This window comes from Haemorhous mexicanus, chromosome 2 (assembly GCF_027477595.1).
Source record: "Haemorhous mexicanus isolate bHaeMex1 chromosome 2, bHaeMex1.pri, whole genome shotgun sequence".
NCBI classification, from domain to species: domain Eukaryota; kingdom Metazoa; phylum Chordata; class Aves; order Passeriformes; family Fringillidae; genus Haemorhous; species Haemorhous mexicanus.
The window spans coordinates 107,761,500-107,777,216 of record NC_082342.1 but is presented as its reverse complement, the minus strand read 5'-3'; the positions used below and the strand labels follow the sequence as shown (position 1 = coordinate 107,777,216).

Here is a 15,717-nt window from a genome sequence, read left to right as displayed (position 1 = left end):
GCATAATTAACTTTACTATTCATAGCCCATCATACCATCCATCTTCTCCAGCATCCAAAGAGATGTTAACTCTTTTGGATCATGTATTTGTAACTCATGCTAAGTTCTATCATGAAACCTCTGTCACACTCCTATGAAACAAAAACAAAAACAAAAAGATCAGATAATTAAAAAAAAAAAAGCATAGCCACTATCTGAATTAGCAGTTATCCTATATCGGAGAGTCATAGGCTTAATGTCCTTCTAAACAATACAGCTAATAATAAAGTCAAATCAGAAGAAAAGACAAGCCCTACCCAGGACAGACACTCACAGATGCAATAAAAAAAGAAAAGCCTGTAAGCATAGGACCAGTCCAGCCAAATGGATTGCCTCTGAATTAAATTTCCTAAGAGGTTTATCTGATTGGTAAACAATAAATTCAAATTAAGTTCACTAAAATCAATGTAACAATAACATTTAGCATCCCCAAGGAGCCATGGGGATCCAATTGTGAGACTGCAAAAACCTCATCTTAAATTAGAAGCTGCGATCTGAACTCATGCCACTGTGTTTTAGCAATCTTCTCTAAGACAAACTCAGAAAAGCAGACAATACTGTATGTGCAACAAGAACCAAGAACAGAGTCTCTTGCTGCATGCATTTAAGATGCAGGCTTAGCCTTTGCTAGAAAGTTCTTATTTTATATTCAACTTAGTTCTATATACTTTTGCCTAAGATAAAGGAGCTACAAAGACAAGTTGTGTTTGCTTGTCTGAAGATTATATCTGTAATTACATACCAAAGAAAAAAGAAATTTCAGCTAACAAACAAAGGTTTTTTTCCCTTAACAGTAATTTATTTTTCAAAGAGCCACAATCTGTTTCTCTGTGTGACTGGGAAAAACGGTCATTGGTGCCCCCCCCAACTTAGACTTTATCCTTCTCAGTTAACTGAAGTATTTACTTTCTTGTTTTCTTTTGCACTGTCTGATAAGAAAAGTACTTTGTGAATAACTCTTTATGTCCCCTTCTATATCAGTAGCATTTTTTAAAGATTGCAACTTCCCTATTTAAAAAACAAATTGATGAGTTAACTTATTGCACTGACTCACACTGCAATGCTACTAGAAACTGTATTCTACTGAAGATAACCTGTGTTTAAAATCAAATGTTTTCCTGTATGAAAAAGCTTTCTCCTTTTTTAAACTTTTTTTGCATTATGTTTTATTTTTTTTCACTCTTTCCTTTTCATTACACTTCACAATACCCCAAAAATGTAACAACAGGGTGTTCAGAAAAGCTGCTGCATATGGAGAACCAACAAGCCCTTCTGAAGAGCCTTTCAGCCTACGGTCTTTGATTGCCTCTCCCAGGATTCAGCTTTCTTAAAAGCTCCTTCTGAGGCTTGAAGAATAGCATGTACTAAAAACCCACAAAACAGCACCTTAGGCAGTGAAGTACATCTTAACAGAGCTATTCACAATCCTTTCCACAGTGGAGAATGCTGCGTGCCCAATCTATCACTAATCTTTACAGACACACACTAGAAGTTCATAAGGAGGGTGAAGTCAGCACCACAACCCTTGCTGAGCAGATAATCCTAGTTATGCACGACATGACCTGACTGAAAAGACCATTACAAAAATCCTTCCCTATGCCCTATCAAAAATTTATATATTATTTATACATAAGATAATTACTTCAGTATTTAATCCTTTCAACTGTGAAATACAAGCAGCTCTGTTTCATCAGGCTCAAAAATCATCTAAAACAATTTGCATGAAAGGACCAGTGAAGAATGACATGGTTAATATCAGAACATTTTGTTTGTAAAGGGCAACCAACACTCAATTACACCATTCACATATATAATTATTTTACATTCAAAACCAAACAGAGTCTAGTTTCTCTAGAAACTAGTGATTTCAGATAAACTTTTATTCTCTAAAGACAAAGATGCAAGCCCTAAATCTCTGATACGAGTTTATTTAAAAAACATCACTCTATCAATAGATTTTTTTCCCTTTATCTTGCCCCTGGTTTAAAATGCTAAACTGTTCACACATTACAAATCAGGAGTTTCTTGAGCTGCTTAGATAAGTCTTTAGGACTAACAATTTGAGTACAGGAAGTGTGAATATGTGAACACTGTTCACCCCTCCCCATTTGCCCCAGGAAGTTTACCAGTGCACAGAGCAAGTCTACTGCTTCCAAGATAAGCTCCTGATGGCCAATTCGTGTGACTCCAAGATCTTCCAGTTCCTGATGAGTAATTCGTAATAGCTGGTCACCACTAATCTTCTCTCTCTCAAAGTTCTTTATATATTGCTGCAGGCAATCATCAAGACCTGCAACAAAATGAAAGAAGGAGGGAAGACAAAAGTTAGCAATATTTTGTACCCTAGTAGGAAATAAAACTGGCCAAAAATTAAGCCAGAAGAAGATTCTTGCCCTATCTTTAAGAGAAGTATTTTAACATTAAAAAAAATTTTGTTACCCAGAAACTTTACGATTTGAAGAGCTACAACAGCCATGGCTTTTTTACCTGTGGATGATACCAACTGCTCCCAAACCCTGAACAAAGCCCAGAATTCTTGTAGTTTACTGTGCTATGAATGTCAATCTAGCAGCCCCTAATAACAGGTATGCTAGGGATGCCTCCATCACATCTGGAAGGGAAGAGGAGAAAAGGGAACAATGGAACACACAGGCAAACACAAAGTGGCAGTGCCACACCACAGCGTCTCTCCTACTCCAGGGTCACTCACATATTGCTGAGACACCTGAAAGCTCACAGATCATGCCAGCCTCAAAAAAAAGCTGCAAAGAGCTGAGAACAAAAAATGCACTGCACTGCAAATGCAAAAACTGGGCCTCAAGTGCAGCAGCAGATCTAGCTCAATGTACAGCAAAGTGACCTGCAAGGAGCGACAGTACACAAATGAGCATGAAAATCCACTCAAACCAAGACCTGGCTGCACTTCTCAGAAGAGAGTAAACAGCAAGTAGAAACAGGCCCATTGTGCCAAAAAACATGGCTGAAAGTCATGCACACATTTGCTCAGGAATGGCTGAATGCAGCATTGTAGAGGTCCTGCTTTGGGGGGCATCCATATTCTATCTTTTCAGTTTGATTATGAGTCAATGACATGCAGCTGGCCACACATTCACCTGGAGCAAAGAGCTCTGCAGATTGTGAGAGAATCCATCACACATCTCTGGCCCATCAATCTTTGCCCAAGAGAGCCAGGCAGTATAGGGAAGCTCTGCAGCATGTGCACTCATGTACCAAGGGGATAAGTAAGACTCTTGGGTATTTAGGGGTCCATTTAACATTTCTGTCTGAATACTTTCCAATGGATCAACATGACTGCTACCAAGCAACAGGACTTGACAAACTCTGAATGCATTAATCCTGCTGATTCTTGAGAGATACAACCTTTCTGAAAAATGTCTTCAAACAATCCCTAATAGTGAAAAGACATCTGCCCATTAGACTGGAAGAAACCAAGAACGTTCTTACTTGCTAATCAAAATATCTGAAAAATCTGAAGATACATGGAAGATAAAAGATTGATCTGACTGCTGAGCCCCAGTAATACTGTAAGAGCCCTGGTACACAGCATAAAGCTTCTCAGAAACTGGTTTTGTTGCATTTTTGGTTCTCATTCATGCCTTTCAGGGTGTAGCCACACCCCAGAAGAGACTCACATGAGGAACATGTTGGTGCTGCAGGCAGGGATGCCCCAGTAGCAGGCCAGCCTGTGGTTCCTGGCTCAGCCTTCAGGCAGGAGTCACCCACACTCTGTCCATGCTATACCAACAGAAAATTCATAGGGCTTTAACCTCTAGAATTCACACACTAAAACCAAACCACACACAAACATGCTGTAAAATAAGTGCTCCAGTCTCAAGATACAGGAGAAAGTCCCCAGTTCCAGCAGACTTCAACCATGTCCTTCCAGAGCCTGCTGCCTGATTTTCTGCTCCAAAACACAGCTACTTAAAGGTCCAGGTTAATCAAGCACTTGAAGCTATTGCCTTCATTTCACTGCCTTTTCCAATCAAAAAGTTGCTCAACTCATTCTTTAGGAAAGAAATCTTAAAGGGCAGGAGAGGCCCCCTCCACAGGCAGCTGCTTAGATCAGCTCAGCTGGTCAGAGCATGATGCTAACAGGCACCAAAGCTGGGAGAGGGGTTGATCCTTGTACAGACCATTCTCTTAAGAGCTGGACTCGATCCTTGTGGGCCTAATCACTATTCCGTGATTCTGTGACAGGGTGAAAATTGAGCTGTCAGGAAAGAAGACCAGCCTGGCTGAACAGAAAGCTTTAACTGGAACTCAGGAAAAAAAAGAGAGTTTATAACTTTTACAGAAGGGGCAGGAAACTCAGGAGGACTACAGGGATATCATGAGGTTATACAGGAAGAAAATAAGATAGACCAACTAGAACTTATTTGGGCCAGTGCCATAAGAGAAAAAATAAGTGTTTCTATAAATACATTAACAACCAAAGGAGAGCCACAGAGACTCTTCCACCTTTATTAGATGTGGGGGGGAAACACAATAGGGAAGAATGAAGAAAAGACTAAGGTAATTGATGTCTTCTCTGCCTCAGCCTTGAGTAACAAGACCAGTTGTTCTCCAGGGACTCAGTCTCCCGAGCTAGAAGACAGGGATGGGGAGCAGAATGAAGCCTCCATAATCCAAGGGGAAATGGTCAGTGACCTATTACATTACTTAAACACAAAAAAGTCTGTGGGCTGGGTGGGATCCACCCAAGGGTACGGAGGGAGCTGATGCAACTGCTCACTGAGCCACTTTCCACCAAATGCCAGCAGCCCTGGCTAACTGGAGAGGTTCCAGTTGACTGCAGACCAGCAAATGTGATGTCCAGCTCCAAGAAGTGCTGGAAGGAGGATTTAGGCAACCACAAACTTTTCAGTCTGAACTCATGCCAGGAAAGGTCATGGAGCAGCTCTTCCTGAGTGCAATCACACGGCACACACAGGACACCTGGGAGATCAGGCCCAGCCAGCATGGATTTAGAAAAGCATGTTCTGTTTGACCAGTCTGAGCTCCTTCTGTGACAGAGTGACCCCCTTAGTAAATGAGGAAAAAGCTGTGGTATTTGTCTACACAGACTTCAGAAGAGTCTTTGACATCATCTCCCACAGCATTTTCCTGGAAAAACTGGCAGTTCATGGCTTGGATGGGTGTACTCTTGGCTGGGTATAAAACTGGCTGGATGACTGGGCTCCAGGAGTGGTGGTGAATGGAGTTAATCCAGATGGGGGCTGGTCACAAGTGATGTTCCTTGGGGTTCTCTGTTGAGGCCAGTCCATTTTAAAATATTGATAATCTGGATGAGGGACTCAGTGTACTTCTGCTCTTCCTGAACTTAAGACCCACATTGGTTACATAGACTGCTGAATAACATTAATTAATCAACGTCATCAGGTATCAAAAAATGAATTACCAGTTAAGGAACTAGCAACACAAATCCAGAATAAGACATGACAGATGCGCATAATAAACAGTTACTGACAGATTGTTCTACGTAAAGGCATTACTCTTCCTCCTCCTGCTACCTAAGTATTTTTGTCATTCAGATGTAATCTAGATGGATGCATGTAGTTCCTACAGGGTGAGAAAAAAATTTAAGAGAACAAAAATATTACTGACAATTGTTTGACTCACCAATTTTGTAAAAATTACAGCCAGGAAACAACAAAATAATTTAACCATATACTGGATGACGTTTTCAGAATAGCTTGCCACAAATATGTCTCCTTATTCCCTAAACATCCTTTTAAAGTAATTTATTTCAGTCATTCTATTTCTGAATTAAAGAACAACTCTTCTTTTTGTAAACAAAACTGTGCACAGATGATTATGATGACAATAATGATGATGATAATAATAATACAAAAAGGACAGCATTCCTCTCCCACACCTTTTGCCCCCAAAGCCACAACACATCCAGACAGCCACTGCTGCCTTCAAATCAACAGGAGGGGAGCTGCACGGAATGAGCATTCCCAGCTGATGATACCATTAACATGGGACAGGACAAGATGTACCAAAAACACCAGGTGCCTGGAGAGGAAGCTAAATGAAAATAACAACTAAAGAGTACTGTCTTCTCCTAATTTCCTGCAAGTCCAAAATCCACCCAACCTCAATGTAGTTAGCAATTTTTCTAGCTGCCAAGGGCTGCTCTGCTTCTTCCCCTCTGTCATATGAGAGAATGTCACCCAACCTCCATACCACAGCAATTCCAGCAAATAACTCAGTTTGATGCACTACTCCCTGTTCCTGGCCATGGGTGAGATTAAGACTGCAGTGCACCCAGCACTCCTGGATATTTCAAGAAGTGGCCTCAGTCCAAAAGCCAGGTTCATGATTCTGTTCTGGATGTGTAAGGGACCAGAGCATATAAAAGCCAGATTTTGTAGTGTCAATATACAAATAATAGTCTTATATTCAACAACTCTGTTCCTCACCCAAAATAACTGTAAGATTTTTCAAGCATATGTAAAGGCACAGGGGTTTTAGTAGTAAGAGAGGTAAAGTATGACACTCGTCCTCTTAAATGGTACGATGATAGTTGTCTTCCTTTTAAACCTACTCTTTAAAGAAAGCCATATTCTGTGACCTTTTTTTCCTTGAAAGATCCCTGGTCTTGAGTTCCAGCAAGAACACAGACCTCCAATGATGTTAACTACCCTGCCCCACATGCTTTTCACCTGAGCTTATCAACCATGGAGTCTGAATGCTGTCCAGACCCATTACAGACTCATTACCTGGCCTGTTTGATTCACGCCTTCAAGAGCAATGAAGATGTTAATTAATACACTGCCCATCTTTGTTAGCTGGTGTATACCTGAGGTGCTGTGTACACAGATGGACCATTCTGGGCACTGACAGAAAAGAAACAACATTTAATCTCAAGCGAGCTCTACCTCACTTGTGGGATTAAATACATTAATACCAGCAAGAAAGTAAAAAATGCTCCTCCAAAAAAAAAAACTGTACAGAAGACTCAATGCTTTAAATTAAAAAACAAACCAAAAAAAAAAAAACCCAAACACTTATCTAGAAAAATTTCTCTTGCAAGCAGAACATACTGGAGCTGGTTTTTTTTTTCCCAACTCTGTCATTGAGTTCTACCTTGCATGGGTTTATTCAGAGTTCAAACTATTAACTATTTTTAACAGTTCACAGATGCAAATCAGACAGATTTCTACGTAATTAATTCCTTTTAATACAAGAGCATCACAGAAAGTGATCAAGAAAGGTTTAATTTTATTTTCTTATTCATATGATTTTCTGGAATAAGACTGCAAGATCCATTATGACCCTCCAGAGAAAACCTCCATGGTGACAGTCTCCTAACTAATAACTTCATGATCATTCTGAGAAATTGTCTTATTTTGATGTAACAGGTCATCTTTTGAAACAAGCTAACCAACAAACTGCCCAGTAATTCACTGCCACTACATGTTATGCACATCTGTGGTAACTGAAACTCAAATAAGTCTCTCCATGAAATATATTTGAGGTTCTGATCTCAGTCTGCTCCTCCTCTGCAAGCAGTTCAGTCTTTTCTTCCACCTCTAAGAGACTAAAAAATATTTTAAAAGGCTCTTTCTATGGCTAGATCTGAATAAAATCAGCTGCTCAGATACAGTTCTAAAAACAGAGGCAACTAGGTAGAATATCCTTCCCCAAATTGGCAGTAAAATAGTTTTTCTTCAAGGTTGGGAAACAACAGTGGAAATAACAGACCTTCTGTCCTTATCAGCCACCTTTTCAGTTTGGGTTAAGGAAAAGATGACAAACATTACAGGTTTAATTATCATACTTGAAACTTTGACAAGGGAGTATATTTTTCTACTCCCCTGGTATATCAGAGTGAGGACACAAACTGACAACTTCCCTGAGCAACCCCTTGTTCTGTAAACACAGCATTTACTGAAAAGCAGTAACATACAAATAATCCATGGAATAATTTTGCATGGGAAGGAAAAGTACACAGCTTTACTAAAAAAAAAAAAACAAACAAACAAACCAGAAACAAAATGAAATGTCTAGGGCTTTTCTTTTTTCTTTAAATATAAGGCAAACAAATTTATCTTTCAATCTGAACAAAAGGAGTACCTGAACTCCATCAGCTTTTATACCTTTACAAATAAAAATTCAAGTAATGGACTGCAGCACAGAATTTACCAAGCCATGAAAAAGAAAAGTAAGCTAGAATGTAATATAAACTGTGTGTGTATATATGTAGCACTATCCCAATACTTTCCATATTGCAAACTATTATTTGCAATGCTTTTACCTAAACTAGAATGATGGAAATGACCTCTCAAAAGTTACAGTTGTTTTAACCCTGCTCACCATTAAATTTAAGCCAAGTATTCTTAAGGACTGACAACCTTTGAGACTGCACATCAGTCTACATATGTTTCGAACTTGAAAATTCAACCGAGTTCCTGCTAAGTTAAAAATTTTTGCTATGATATATGCATTTGCATCTAGGCTTTACTAATCCAGGACTGATAGGCTATTAGTCTATTCACTTTAATTGTACAAAAGTATAAGCTTTAGTAATGCCAAAGAGCAAGGCAACCAAGCAGAAAACTACTTCCTCTCTTCCCCTTCCACCAAGAGAGCTGTTCCTGGGCACAGACACGGCTGGCAGGTCACAGCAGGCAATTATCCCTGCTCACATTTTCTTCCCAGAACCAAAAGATGAGAGGCAAGACCAGGAAAGGCCAGTTTTTCCCACAATCTGTACATGGGAGATGGGTATTTGGAAACTCTCCATGCCCCTCAGTCCCAATGTCACCACAGAAAGCAGGGGCGAGCCAAGCCAGCCGCCTCCCACCTGAGAGGCAAAGATAATTTTCCTCTGCCCACAGAAGGGATGCTCACTGCATCAGGGTCTTCAGCACCTCCTGGGCTTCATATGTGACAAACAGATGTCACAGTTATTAGTGCCAGAAGACAGTGCAAAGAACGGAATGTTTTAAGTGCCGTGGATGGCAAATGCCTACTGTGAACATGATAGCTGCAAAAAAGTAATGCCCCATCCCAGAGGAGCACTGAGGAAGGATGTTCCATGAACCACCAGAAGCAGCTTTCAGTACAGACTGAAAAAACATTATGATACATTTGAAACTGGAAAAAAAACCCCAGCACATTAATTGCAGGATGATTAAGGAATGGGTACTGGATTAATGAAAAAAATAATTGCCAAATGCCTGGATTACAGCAGTACTTGCAAAAGAGGTGGACAATCAGTTTATGCACTGTTTATCTGTAATTTCAGGTGAAAGCCCTCTAACTGCAAAACATATCTGTTCTTCAGATATGGGAACAGATATGTTCTTCACTCTGTAAAATTATTCTGGCTCTCACTCCCTCCTCTCCCTCTCTATGACATAGCAGAGTAAAACAAAATTCCAAAAGCACTAAAGAGAAACATTAAAAATTACCAAGAACGTCCAAATAATTATTCCTTCAAGCACAATGTGTATTCATAGAATATAGTATAAGATTACATGTTTTCTATGTGCAGTTTAGTTTAAATGTATTTTTTACTAGGAATTTTCAAGTGTTTAGTCAAAACATTAGCTGAAAGGTACTGCTAACTAAAAACTACTATTTTAAATAATGAAAGAGAAACACAATTAAAAAACCCACTTTATACCCACTGGGTATATACTACTTCATCTAGAAAAGCATGTTAAGTTTGTAAAATGAAGAATGCAAAAGAGAGATGTGACCATGAAAAGCAGCAACATAATTCAAACTCAACCTCTCTTGACTTGTTCTTAAGGTCCTTGCCAGGAGAAGGACCTGTGGTTGGTCAGTGGAAAGCACAATCAAACAAGGAGATGGAATGACACTGGCCAAGAACCTGGGAGTCAGAGTGTCTCTGTGACAGCAACAGATCAAAACAGAAGCCTGAGATGAAAGATGTACTGTCTCAAGTCACTATGAATTCTGCAACTAAAAACTAAATCCTGCTCAAGGAATCCAGCTGGGAAGGATCTCTTATTTCTATGCCTACAGATGCACTCTCTTTTTGGGACTGCCCTCTTACAAGACATGGATATATTAATTGTATGACCATGTTGGCAATAAATGGCAATTTTGTTCATCTGAAAATCAGAGAAATATCAAGACTGTGCGGATCACACGTCTCATCAAAAGCTCTACTTTACAAAGAACTTCACACTGACCAATTTAAAAATGTTCAATTGAAAAAACAAAACTAAAGGAGACAAGAGAAACCAAAAATGTACATGTAGAACTATTTATAAGCATGACTTAAAGATACACAAAACCAAATGGGGTGCTGTGTCCAACAGGGCTTATTTTAATAAAATCAGTTTAGACTACTTATAATCAGAGCTTATTATGGCAAGCTAGACTCGTTAATTACAAGAATAATATCCACAGCACTCTGTTTAGCTGTCCGTAAATGTAATCATTTCTGTTTCTCTGTGTACTTTTTGCTTCCATTATGCCCATCTGTATAGCAAAGCCAAATCTTTACACAACTACATACTAGTTTTGCAAAGTATTTTAAACCTTAAAACACGGATAACACTGCATCAACCACTGTCGAGCTTTATTTCTATGAAATTCAAGGATTAATATCCCTGATTATCAATATTGTTCTCAATGTAAGGGGTTATAATTATTGTTATATTTAGGACTTTTATTATTGGATTACAATGAGCACATTGTTCAACTACAGCTGTGGCCTTTACACATGAGAATTGCTGAAGTGTGCTGAAAAGTTTGTGTAGCTGATAATGGCAGCAGAAATCTCTTTGACAGTGGAAGGCAGAGGAGCCAAACAACCCACAGCATTATTAAATATCAGGAATCCCTGAAATGAAGCAAAATGAAAGGAACACATTCACTTACTCCTGATAATCACAACACCTAACTGCAGGGGCCGAGGACAGCCCCAGTGGGGCTGGGATGAGAAAGTGTGCATTCACTTTTATAGCAAAATGTATAAAATGACAGCTTTTTAACTTCAAGGTTAGAATTTCAGTCCAAGAGGAGAGGCATCTCAGAAATAACTGATCCAAAACCAGAAGTTCTCCAAAAAGTTATCCAAGCATTAAGATTATAAGACTATAAAGACTGAATGAAATAGTCCCCTAAAACTTCAAAGAGGAAATCACATTATTTTTTCTTACTTAAGTCTATGCCCTTATGATTTTTGGAGCAGAATTGACAACAGGAATGTACCATCAAAGCTTTGCAAAAGCAAGAGGCCAAAGTGACATTGGCACTTTACATGTAGTAATATATTTTTATGATCCAGGCTTATGATTTTTAAGAATCCAGCCAGTCTAGCCTTATTCAGGGTCCCACAATGCTAGAGACTGAACAAAGTAACATACAAGGAGACATGGCCCTGACCCAAGAAGCTCAATATACTTCTCTTTTCCAAAGAAATTCACGCTGGCTAGTTAATAAAGGCAAATCCCTCAACAGCTACTTTCATTTCCACTCTGTTTCACATTGCAGTTTGCATATTCTCACAATCATTCTCCCATTTTTTCACGTGTACTCTAGTTTGCAGAGTACCTCAGGAAAGGGAAATCTCCTTGGGTCCAATCAATGTTTATTTCTTCCTCAAAGTATCATATTTCTGCTCCAATTATCACCAATAAACTAGAATACACTGCAACTATCTTAGCATATAGGGATTTTTCAACCAACACTATAAAATTAGGGATCTAAATACCATTATTTAACACCCATTTGATTTGTATTTCATTAAATGTTAAAATTTCAAATGCTGCAATTTTTCTTCCCTAAAATGATTCCTCATACAAGAGCTGTCTGCATCACTCCCACTGTAGGGATTTGATGCTTCCCACAAATTTGCTATCACATCCACCTATAAGGAGTAACTTTATTACTAATTTTGGATCCTCATACAGTAAAAAGCAATATATAAATGAGCACAACAAAAAGTTTTTCTCAGCAGTGTCCTTCTGACTTTAGAATTTCTGGGGGCTAGAACAAAGCAACTTTATAAGATTAAAACACAGCTTAAGCCCTAACCTACAATATTCTGGTACCAGCACAGAAAGAGGCTAAACCACTGGTTTACACAGGAGAAGCAACTGACCATCTAATAACAGCATGTGGCTTTGTTACTTCTCCAACACATCTCTCTAGCAAGCACTGAGCACTGATGACATTAAAATAGGCTGAAGTGAGTACCAACAGGCTCAAGCACACCACCAACATAGCAGTGCCAGAGCTGGAAAGGACCAAAGCAAACCTGCCCTCCATCTGTCCAAGCCCTGGGCTACAGCTGCACATCTCTGAGCACAACTGCACTAATATGCTGCACCTGCCCCCAAACAATTTTGCACCAAGTAACAATGACAAACTATCAATTTCCCTAAAATTACTGTAAGCATTGAAATGCAACCATCATATTCCCTAAGGATGGCAGGTTTTGTCTAAATAGGTGTGGTATTGGCTTGTTCAAGAGTTTAGAAAAGGCTAAGTCTGAAACACAGCCTCAAGACTTAAGATATGAAAGCCTTATTTTCCATAGCTTTTCACTGTCTCCCATGATAATCTGCAGCTGTGCTTCACACCATACAACTACAGAAAGTGCAAAGCCATCAAATGTGCAAGCATGCACCAGGCAGGACAGGAGGGAAATTTTCTTCAAACTCTGAGTGAACTCCCTCCCATTCCTTTTTCCTTCTCTCAACGCCCATGCATTTCCCAGGCTCAAAACTCTTTAGAATGGGTTTGCACAACTCAGCACAGTGTGAGAACTGGGATGGTTTTAGAGTTGTGGGCAGAAAAAGCTGTGCATCCCCCTGCACATGACAAAGAAACATCTGTAACTTAAAACAACTGGTCAAATACTTCGATATGTGTAGGAGTGTCTTGAAGAAGAAAGGGAAAGCTATAATTCTAATATTCATCACTTCATATACAATGTCTCAGTAACCATCCCACACCTCTGGAAAATATAATTGAATCATATATTAAAGAGAATAAACAACAATAACATGTTAGACATTCAAAAGATGTTTCTGTAAGCAAGCACACCCCTGACATTAGACAAGTAAGTAAATAAGTACTGGTTGTTCTTTCAAATGCCTTCCCATGTTTGCATTTTCACAGGGTGCTCTGGAGCAGCCACCTGAAATACACTGTTGTTGTTACATGACAGTAACAACTGGCCTCCTCTTCTTCCTCCCTAATGGGCTAAGATATGCTATTATGCAAAATAGTCAGATTACCCCTCCACAGTCTTTATTAGAATTTTTCACCATGAAAACCAGCTTTGCTGCCAATAATTCATTATGCCAGAAGGCATCCTTTTGGCACAAGCTGGAACACTGTGTTCCCGAAGAAATAATACAACAGTTGTTAAAGCTTTCCTTTACCTCTGTACTTTACAGTCTCCCACCCACTGGAGAAATCTGTTAATGGTTCAAATAAGGCTTCAAGATTTATTTGGTCATGTCTTCACAGAGGGTCTGTGGTTTTGATACAGCCCAGCAGAATGGTTAAAACAAACCAATTTGTTTTGCAATGGGAGCAATTCTGTAGTTTTGCTACACTTATATTGAACCTCTCTCTAGAACAACAGGGGACAAGATGCTAAGTTTGGTTGGGAGTACTTATACAATGACTTTATCTATGCTTCAAATTTCTCTTCCTCTCCTTGCATTTGACTTTCCTTCCATGACCAGCAAAATCATGCAGCATTCATTGGCTCTATCTGCCTCCTCTCAGGAAGGATTTCAGAATTAAGAGAGAACCCCAATGACATAATTGGACAGGATATGTCCAAATTACTTTAAAAACAGTCCTGTACATACAGCTTTATTACATATGCACAGATATGTTAAGAAGCAAAAACATTTTGGTTTCAAGCTTCTTGGCTAACACAATCTGCTTCAAACTATATCCAAAGCAGTGAGCTTTATGGAAGAGAATAGGCAAGGATAACTTGATATTTGTGCTCTTCCCCACTCTTCCTCTTGCTCATTAGAAGTGAAGAATACATTCCATCATGTAAAATCTACAACATGGACTGCAAGCTTGTAAAGTGGAAATGCAAACCAGACAACTGTATTGTGGCAAAATATATCTGTTGGGTTTTGTTTTTCTTTAGCAATATACTTTCCAAAATAATGTTGTCACTTTTGCTGATGTTGTAAATACATAAAAATTAAAAAAAGATCTGTTGAAGTGACAAGTAAACTACATTTTATTTAGTTTCTCATTTTACATAATCACTTGCTTGTACCATTTATCCATATGAGCAAAAAGCTGTAACTAGGAATTAGACCCTTCAAAGACTGAATTAATCTACAGCGACATATTAGTCTCTTTCAAGTCCTGTCAATGTTACATTCCCAGGAAAGTGAAATGAACATTCACATGGAAAGTAACATGTGCACACACAAAAATAATAACAATTTATTTTTAACTATTATCTACATAGCACTAAATTAATGGTATGAATCCCTAAACTTCCTTCCCAAAGACAGGATTAGGTAATTCGTTAAATAATAGTATTACACACTAAATACATTTGTGCAAAATGCTGTCATTTAGTGCTACTAACATTTTATAATGCAGATATATACACAAACATTTACTTCACCCATTCAGAGGCCTAATGCTGGGAAATCCTATGAATAACCTGAAATTCCTGCACTTTCCACTCTCGCAGGCAACACTGACAATTGTCTGTGGGGAGGTGGAGGATGCACACCACACTCACCCTCCCAAGAAATTCACGTAGAAAGAGGCCAGGAACATCACAGAAAATATGTTGCCACTGAGAGCTCTACTTGTACAGAGTCCTCCAGAAGGCAGCACAAGACAAAGTGTTCTCCTGCATTTCCCTTAGCTGTACTGACAAACAGCCCTGCCCCAAGGCACGTGGAAGGCATGGGAAACAATCAACATTGAGCTTGGACTGCAGCTCTAGTTTATTGTAGCCACAGCTTATCAGATAAAAGGAAAAAAAAAAAAAAAAAAACAAAAAAAAAAAAAAAAAAAAAAAAAAAAAAAAAACAAAAAGAGTGAAATTTTACCACTGACATAATTTTGAGGTTGCCTTTCCTTTCTGTGATCTTCATCCTTTATTCTGCAATAACTCTGACTGGTAGAACTAAATATTTGTATTAGTCAGCATGGGATAAAGTGCACCGATTATGGATATTCCTGCCCATTTCCACAAGACATCAGCAGGAGGTTTATGTTAACTGCTGCTTAGTGTTTCCTGTGCTAGCTGGATAGAGCCAACTGCAGTATACTTCCTGGTCTTGCTCCACTATCTCCTGCCCATTTAAGCATTATTTATATTGAAAAGTGAGAAGACAACAGTATAAAAATCCTATGTATTTTGTTAGCACTTCATCCATACCTAATCAAAAGCCAGGAAAATAAAAACCAAAGAAAGACTAAAACAAAAAAGGTGAAAAAAACCCTGAATTTTCACTCTGCTGAGTTTAATAGGACTTTTTATATGTATTGATTTTTCTACTGCATGAGGCATTCCTTATTCCATATTTAACTTTTAAAACATACCTGAAACAGAAGGTTGGACAGATATAATTTCAAGTACTTATAAAACATGAATGAGTTAATAATTGCTATTTTGATATTAGTTCTGGCTGACATTGCATGTCCTCCTACCTGTTG

The 15,717-nt window shown here is 38.7% G+C and overlaps 1 protein-coding gene across 5 annotated transcripts in view; it reads right to left on the bottom strand.

The window, feature by feature from the left end:
- The window catches only part of CNKSR2 (connector enhancer of kinase suppressor of Ras 2), a 207,202-nt gene that overhangs the window by 170,027 nt on the left and 21,458 nt on the right, over positions 1 to 15,717 (bottom strand). For all 5 annotated transcript variants that reach the window (XM_059839878.1, XM_059839879.1, XM_059839880.1 and 2 more), the window contains exon 2: positions 2,166 to 2,329. In XM_059839878.1, the coding sequence (XP_059695861.1) occupies positions 2,166 to 2,329 (164 nt within the window). The remainder of the gene's footprint in view (positions 1 to 2,165; positions 2,330 to 15,717) is intronic.